Genomic DNA, 8,898 nt, shown 5'->3' on the forward strand with positions numbered 1-8,898 from the left:
AGAATGTGTAATACTCTGTAATACTCTGGGCTGTAAATCTAAGTTGTTTTGACCATCACACAACCGGGTGAATTGACTCGTTTCTATCTAGAATCTGATGCATTCAGTCCGATAACATTTGGAAAGTGTGGAAGAGCTGCACGATTGAATTGTTGATCCTTTTTCCCGTTAGCAGAAGGCTAGCTGGAAGTCTCTGGTGCGCATGATCCAGGCCAACGCATATGGAATGTCACCACAGACACCAGATTCAAAACTCCTGTCTACTGCGAAATACTAGAGATATTCATGTGGCAGTGAGAGTCTTAATCAGCATTGTGTGAATTCGTTTAGCAATGTCTTGAATGTAACAGACAGTCATTTATATTGCAAAGTTCCACACTAGAGCTTGAAACTAGTGCAGACTACCTCCGGATCTGCTCCAAAATGTAATGGCTTCCTCCTTGGCCCCTGCTACACCTTTCCACAAAGTTGAATGAAAATCGGCCCAGTAGAGTCTCCGTACAGGTGATCTTGCTCACAGACAAACAGGTAAATATGTAAATGTTGACATGTCATCATCGTGTCATTATCAACGTGTGTGCTGAAAACAACAGAAACATCTGTTAGCTCCACAGCTGTTCTGCCTGAAAACGACACTTTCCTCTTCAGATTGCGTCATACAATATCCTCGCTAATGCCAAGTTCGACAGCAGCGTGCTCAGCGCAGCGGCGGGCTCGGCCGAGCTGTCTGGCCCCTCCCAGCGCTCGTCTTGCTCCTCCTCCCACCGGGTCCTGCGGCGCTGCTCCTCCTCGTCCTCCTCTTCCTCCCTGCCCGGCTGGCCCTCGCCCACCTCGTTGAGGCTGTCGCAGCGCTCCCCTACGTGTCCCTCGTAGCAGTGACAGTGGAACCTCTCGGCCAGCAGCTGCAGCTCGTGCTGCGAATGCCAGCCGCTGATGGAGAAGTCTCCGTCGCCCGACGGCTGGATGTGGTAGCTGTCGGAGCTCAGGTGGAGGTAGTGTGGGGCGCGAGGGTCCCGCCGCGCGCAGCGCCCGTTCCCCTGGCACAGGAAGTCGCTGCACACCTCGGCCGCCCGCGTCACGTTGGTGATGTACTGACCCAGCCGGTGGCTCAGGAACGACTTCACCTTGGTGCAGTTGTACTGTGGACACATAGACAGCAGGTGATTAGTGTTATTATAGTGGTGCCATGGCACTAGTCCGATACCTCACGAGTCCGACACCTCACGAGTCCGAAAAAAGAGGCATTGGACAGGGGATCATGTCTATGTTCCCCGGGTTCTATATTCCCCGTTTTTCACTAACCCTAAACCTAACCTCCCCCAGACCCTAACCCAAAACCTAACCTCTCCCACCCCCACGCCTAAACCTAACCTCCCCCAGACCCTAACCCAAAACCATGAGGTGTCGGTCTCGTGAGGTGTCGGACTAGGGGGCAGTCCCCATTATAGTTTGGGTTGTTTCGTCAGCTTGCAATGAACAATGAACTGTGCGAGCAGGGCTAGCTACATTAGCTAAGTTAGCCTAGCTTGTTCACATGAGTCTAATCCCTGTTCTCAAGGGCGAAATGTCCATAGAGACAGAGTCCCACCCCCTTTTCAAAATCCAGATTTTGTCCCACCCCACTTTTTCACTGCAAAAACATTGAGACGCTGTAGCGGGCTCATTTTTAAAGCGAGAGCAAAGGTACTGACATCATATGACATCATCATATGACATCATATGAAACTAGAAGACTAGAAAGCCATGCTAACTTGTCGGGCATGGCCATTTTCAAAGTGGGCCCTTGACCTCTCACCTCAAGATATCTGAATAAGAATGGGTTCTATGGGTAGCCACGAGTCTCCCCTCTAGACAGGGCCACTTTATGCTAATCTCATGCAAAAAGTGTCCCCCCCCACTTCTCAAACCAAAGTTATGCCCTTGCCTGCTCTTAAAGCTGCATTCAGTGAGGTTTTTGTGTTAAAATAAGTGTTAAATGGCTCTATATTCTGACAGCAATCACTGAAATAGAATGTTTGGTCAGTGACTTGGAACCCCCAACCCCCCGCTGTCCTCTGTGGCTCTATCTCTCTCCTGTAGTCCTGCAGGCAGGGCGGACGTATCTCCGCAACCGTAAGTCGTAGAGACTCACGGATGGCGGCGTTGGATTCGGGGTGAAAAAATACACGTAGTCCTGTATAAGCCTCACAATCTGACCTTCCGTTTCCCAGAAAACGTAAACTTTTCTCTGATTGGATACTTTGAGGTCGCCGCCAATTTTGATCTAATCAGAGTGCTCTTTTAAATTTATCGGGGCTAAAAATTGGAACATGTTGTCAAATTGTGGCTTCTTGATCAAGTCCTTGTCTAAGCTCTGATGTACAGCTTCTTTTGTGTATTTTGATATGTATGTTTCTCATCTCTCATTGCATAAATCATACTGTATTGAATGCTTCTGTTAATTATTTCATGTTTATATTGTTGTTGTTGTTGTTTTTTATATCTACCTGTTTTAGACCAAGGACCACAATGGAACTAAGTCTTGACTTTATTGTGCTTTATCCTTGATGTTATTCTTTGAGATCCGTGTCTGTACTTTGTTTAGTACACTGTAGTTCAATTTGTAACCGTCAAATAAAATAAAATAAAATAAAATCAAGAGGATAGTTGACATTTTCTGGCAAACGGAAGGTCGGATCGAGATTTCGCATTTGAAGCAGAGATGTATGTGGTGTGGTGAGTTGGTGATTTGAAGCAGAGATGTATGTATGTGGTGTGGTGAGTTGTGAGTCTCACCCGGGAGGACGTGAGGTTCAGGTCGCCCCAGATCACAAAGCCAGCAGCTCCCAGCGCCGCACTCTCCCCCACCGTGTGGATCAGGTCTTTCTGCAGGAGACAAAGAAGCAGCTCTCAGGTCAGATAGCCACTGATATCATGAGAAAACAAACACATGACTTGGAGGACGTTTTTATCCACAGGCGGCATCTCTGTGGAATCTGCCACCAACACCAATGAAAAAAATTGTTGGTTCTTGCAATAATATAACATTACTTGATTTTTGTGATCATCCTGTAAGTCAGAATACCACAGTCAAATCAAAGTTTCAGTTTTATCTAAAGACATCCCCATCTCTCTCTCTCTCTCTCTCTCTCTCTCTCTCTCTCTCTCTCTCTATCTATCTATCTATCTATCTATCTATATATATATATATATATATATATATATATAGATATATATAGATATATATCTATATATATAGATATATATATATATATATATATATATATATATATTACATCATATTGAATGATGTAATATAGATTTCTGTAATCATTGGGGAATAATTTAAAGTAATGTAGCCTACTAAGTCTTCAACTGATGTCTCCAATAAAAATATGGAGTGAACTTGTGTTACTCTGAATGTCCACCAGATGGAGCCACCGATCCTCCTGAAGTCTAAAATGATGTATTTTACCTTCCAAATAAGTTGTCAGTTCTGTCAACTGACAACTTATTTGGAAGGTAAAATACTCCATTTGATTTGAATGTTAGGAGTGCTGCATGTTTAACTATACAGCAAGGAAAAGACAGCATGACATTTTGAGCAGCTTTACTGTTTATTTCCACGAGATCAGGGGTTCCCAAACTTTTCAGACCAAGTAGCCGACCACTACCAAACCAACTTCACACTTCCACTGTGTATACCAAACCAACTTCACACTTCCACTGTGTATACCAAACCAACTTCACACTTCCACTGTGTATACCAAACCAACTTCACACTTCCACTGTGTATACCAAACCAACTTCACACTTCCACTGTGTATACCAAACCAACTTCACACTTCCACTGTGTATACCAAACCAACTTCACACTTCCACTGTGTATACCAAACCAACTTCACACTTCCACTGTGTATACCAAACCAACTTCACACTTCCACTGTGTATACCAAACCAACTTCACACTTCCACTGTGTTCCACCAAATCCCCACCCCAAATAAAATACAATTGGCTGATTCGACCATGCAATAGTAGCAGAAAGGGTAAATAACAATATAAGGCTACTGGTTCAAAATGGACAAACACACAAATGGACACAACATAACACACACACACACACACACACACACACACACACACATACAGGGGAAACTGTAAACTACAGTATGAACGTCCAATCTGTGATCAGCGTAAGACAGCCTTTAAAACAATCAGTCAAGAGGCATTGATTTAGGTTGTAGTTCCTCGGAGTAAAAAAAAACATCTACCTTTAAGGTAGCCCCGCCCACTCGACCCAATGTGTCATGTCTTCCTTCTGACTCACCTGGTCAAACCTAGTTTGACTCACATATGAGTCAGACTAGGTTTATGAGTCACAGGAAGTGTAAACACAATCAGCACTTCTGATCGTGTTTACACTTCCTGTTAGTCTCTCAAGCCAGACTGTCTCTTCTACATAGGGTGAATAACTTGCATCCTGGTTTCTACAACCTACTATGATGATGTAGAGTCTACATCATGTATGACTGTTACGATAAACTGTTGGTCTACATTGTAGACCAGGAATACTCAACTTGCTTTGCCCGGGGGCCACTTTCGTGAAATGATAGAAGGCCAGGGGCCAGTTAATAAACAATCAATATACATTTTTCTGTAGCGGATTGTAGGTTTTTGGGGTGTCAGCCGGTTTAGTCTGACAATGTTGTGCACACCGGATAGTTAGTTAGCTTAAGTAGCCTACATACATAAGTGCCTGGGTAGCGAGCAGACGGCGGTGTTTGACAATTTAGCAGCTAAATCATAGATTATTGAAAGATATTCCATATTCCAGACTGAAATGTTATAACAGAAGTGGAGTATTGGCCAGAATGACATGAACATTTGGACACTTATTCAGCGGGTATCTTGCATGTTGCGTTCAGGTGCACTGTAATTTTTTTTTTTTTTTTTTTTTTTTTTTTTCAATTCCATCACGGGCCACACAGGCGGCGCCCGCGGGCCGCATGTGGCCCGCGGGCCGCCAGTTGAGTATCACTGTTGTAGACCAACAGTTTATCATAACAGTGTTTTGGGCAAGTCAACTTTGCCCGAGTTCCAAGTGAGTCTCAAGTCTTGAGTCAAGTCTCAAGTTTAAATGTAGATTACCAAGTCAAGTCAGTCCAGTAGGCTACCAATTTCATATCTTGGGGGGGGGGGGGGGGGTACCTTTATTTGACAGTAGGCAGACAGGAAAGGTCGGGGGAGTGAGAGGGGCCATGTGAAGGACTAAGCCATTATGGCGCGCTCTACCAGGTGAACCACCTCCATCAATTTTATATCTTAAAGAAAACTAAATATCGAGGTCTTTTCATTGCAATATGGTTTTAATGTGATAAAAACATGATAAGAGCATCATGAGTTTGATTTCTACAATCAAACTCATAATCCACCTCTTGCTGTTGAGTTTTCCAAATGTACTTTTCACACGTCGAGTGTCATCCAGTTCCATTGTATTTGAGAGAAGGCAGACATCTCTACGACTCAGCAACTCACACCACAATGATCTAGGTGGATAAATAGCACTAACAGGTGAGAGGGGAAATATCTATGTTTGATTTGTGGGTGAACTGTCCCTTTAAACAGAGATGTCGCACTGGTTTAAACATCGAAACTGAATGTAAAGTAGACATTTGCAACAGAAGTCCGAAGCAGAAATGTACGTCTATCTACCGGAGACGACCGGCTCCTAACAGCCGCGCGCTTACCGTGGTGAGGAAGGCCATGGCCTCGTCTCGGTAGCCCAGCCTCAGGTAGACGTAGGTGGGGAGGTCGTACTCGTGCGAGGTGAGGGAGGCCACCCTCAGAGACTCGCGGATGCGGTGCTGGGAGAAGTGCAGGTTGCTGACGCTGTTGGTGTGGCTCTTCCTGATGGCCACGGAGGGGAAAAGCGCCGTGCTGCTATTCCACAGCCACAGCAGCTGGTCGTTGCGCAGGCTCTCCACCGGGGGGCAGAAGCCTGTGTAGTTGTCGTCGTGCAGGTTGTAGTTGTGGCAGTCGGGGTAGAGGTAGAAGCCCCAGAGGCCGTTGGGGCGCAGGCGCGTCCCGAGCTGCACGGTCCTCTGCATGAACGCCCGGGCGCTCTTTTCGAAGCGCCGGCGTGCCAGGTCCTCCACCTGAGCCTCCGTCACGTTGACGTACGCCTGGGCGATCAGCTCCCGCGACTTGCGGCGGTAGACGTCCTTCTTGTGCCAGTTGCGGCTCCACTGCGGGCGCCAGTACTCCCAGTCGATGACGGCCAGGCCGCGGAAGTCCTCTGCGGGGATGAAGTGTCCGATGTCCTGGTAGGAGGGGTGGGAATCACAGATACGGTACCATCACGATCAGTGATACTCAGTCACGCAAGATACGCAAGTTACTCAGTAAGTGTAATTTGATTATTGGTTGTTACTGATTACTCCTTTAAAAAGTAATAAAATGACTTTACTTAGTATTACTTGGTAACAAAATAAATAAATTACTTTTATAGCTACTTTACTATATTACTTTCGCTACCCCCCCTTTGCGTAACAGTGATTTAAAACCTGTTTAGCGAGCTCCTTTTAGGACTGAATCCACTTTACTGGAACAACAATTAACCTTATAGGAGCAGTCAACAATCAGCCAAACTCCATAGCTTTTATTTATTTGCCTATTCACCTTATGTAGCCCCGCCCACTTGACCCATTGTGTCACAACTTCCTGTTCAAAACGCCGGCTGTTTTACCTGCTCAAACTAATCTGACTCACCTGGTCAAAGCTAGTTTGACTCACATATGAGTCACACTAGGTTTACTGTATGAGTCACCGGAATTGTAAACACAATCAGAATTTCCGATTGTGTTTACACTTCCTGTTGGTCTCTCAGGCCAGATTGTCTCTTCTACATATTAAGGTGAATAGGACGTTGCCCATGATAATGATGGTATCACGACATAGTGATTCTGCGACACTCCATACATTGCGAGACAATTCATCTACGATACATCACGATATCTGTGTCAAAAGTGTCACAAGGTCTGTGTGTAAAAAAGCAGGAAGTATGTATTTATTCACTGCATTGTGGCGTCAGTTTCACTGACCACTTGAGGTTCTTAGCGTACTGTCTCTTTAACACACACACACACACACACACACACACACACAGACAGACTGCAGCTTGTCCACGTATGCCATCATAACTGTAAAATAGCCATAAAGTGCCAAAGGCCGAACTACCAGGGAGCAGAACAGTTGTGGAGTTTAAATGTTAAGGAAGGATACAGCTATGCATCACTTCAATCTTCTCAATCTGTGCAAATTAAGTTTATGAGGGGGGGGGGGGGTCAGTGTTTAACAACCATAACCAACTTGTTTTATGTAAACCTGGACAAACCAACTTCTTCGATATCGATATTTGGCACCAGTCGATATATTCCAGTAGCAATGTTTTGTCCCACCCCTTACCTGGTAGGCCTTGAACAGGTGTCGGTCCAGGCTGCAGTTCTGCGGCAGGCCTCCGTGCACGGGGGCACCGCGCTCTGTGTAGTAGGGGTAGGAGCCCAGGCGGTTGGCGTAGAAGATGGTGACGTTCTGCCCGGTGCGCGCGGCGCGCGGGCTGCCGTGGATGTGGAAGAGGCGGTCCAGGTTAGCCGTGACGTTGTACTTGATGGTGCACATGTCCAGAGGGGCGTTCCAGGCAGCGATGAACGGCCGGCGGCCCACCAGAGGCAGCTTGGCGGGCTTCTGGCCGAAGGCGGCGTGGAACAGCAGCAGCAGCAGCCAGGAGCAGGTGAGAGCCACGGGCACCGCGGTGTGCGAGGAAGCCCCGCCCACCGGCACCACGGGCATGCTGGGAGTTCAGGAGGAGGAGCTGTCAATCATCCTGGAGAGAGAAATGGAACACATCAGAGACGCGTACTTTTCACAAATCTCTGAAAGAATAGACTTTTAAAATCTCAGTATCACGAGAAGAAGTGTCTACTGAGAAGAGCAACAGTGGCACATTTTGATGCAATTTTCAACTCATCTTTTCAGTTTTTCACTCATACATTTCTCCCTGACGTAGTGAAATTGTCAGTTGAGTATCTTTATATAAGCTCCATTTGGTCTCTTCTTATTTAAATTCCCTGCAAATATCCTCTCACTGTCTGCTGCAACACAGGATCAGTGAAAGGTATGAATAGAGTACCACAGGAATGAGTCAGAAGCACTTCCTGGTTCCCTCGTCTCAAAGACAATGGGATTTTTGTATGGGGATAAATGTCTGAAATAAGGTCTATGGTTAACAGAGGTTTATGAAACCGAGACCTTTGTGTTCAGCAAGACAATCTTCACAAATCAGGACCACTCTTATGACTTGAAGCGTAAAATCGTGATTTTCAGAAAACACTTCAAAAGGGGTCAGAGGTCATGGAGAAGATGTGAGTTCACAGCCAGACAGGGACTGAGCCCTGGGAGCTTCTGGCTGGACAGACAGCCCACTTCCTGTCCTCATGGTGTCATCTGTGACCAGAGAGAGCAACCACATGGCCATAATGACAGCCTGTGCTGCCAGCGCCGCGACCGACGGCCCAGCCAGCATGTCTCTCATAGGCCCCGCCCCAACCGACGACCCAGCCAGCATGTCTCTCATAGGCCCCGCCCCAACCAACGACCCAGCCAGAATGTCTCTCATAGGTCGCGCCCCAACCGACGATCCAGCCAGTGTGCTTCTCATAGGCCCCACCCCAACTGACGACCCAGCCAGCATGTTTCTCATAGGCCCCGCCCCAACCGACGATCCAGCCAGTGTGCTTCTCATAGGCCCCGCCCCAACCGACGACCCAGCCGGCATGTCTCTCATAGGCCCCGCCCCGACCGACGACCCAGCCAGCATGTTTCTCATAGGCCCCGCCCCAACCGACGACCCAGCCAGCATG

General features: G+C 46.9%; 1 protein-coding gene across 1 annotated transcript in view; it reads right to left on the reverse strand.

Moving 5' to 3' along the window:
• Positions 1-644: 644 nt before the first annotated feature.
• Positions 645-8,898, reverse strand: part of hyal4 (hyaluronidase 4) — a gene marked incomplete at its 3' end in the record, with an annotated part of 22,193 nt that continues 13,939 nt past the window's right edge. The window contains exons 2-5 of the mRNA XM_083663289.1: positions 7,445-7,862; positions 5,728-6,300; positions 2,776-2,865; positions 645-1,139 (exon numbers count right to left, since the gene is read on the reverse strand). Of these exons, the coding sequence (XP_083519415.1) occupies positions 645-1,139; positions 2,776-2,865; positions 5,728-6,300; positions 7,445-7,828 (1,542 nt within the window). The 5' untranslated portion in view covers positions 7,829-7,862. The remainder of the gene's footprint in view (positions 1,140-2,775; positions 2,866-5,727; positions 6,301-7,444; positions 7,863-8,898) is intronic.

This window comes from Poromitra crassiceps, assembly GCF_964638095.1.
Source record: "Poromitra crassiceps genome assembly, chromosome: 30".
In the NCBI taxonomy this organism is placed as follows: domain Eukaryota; kingdom Metazoa; phylum Chordata; class Actinopteri; order Beryciformes; family Melamphaidae; genus Poromitra; species Poromitra crassiceps.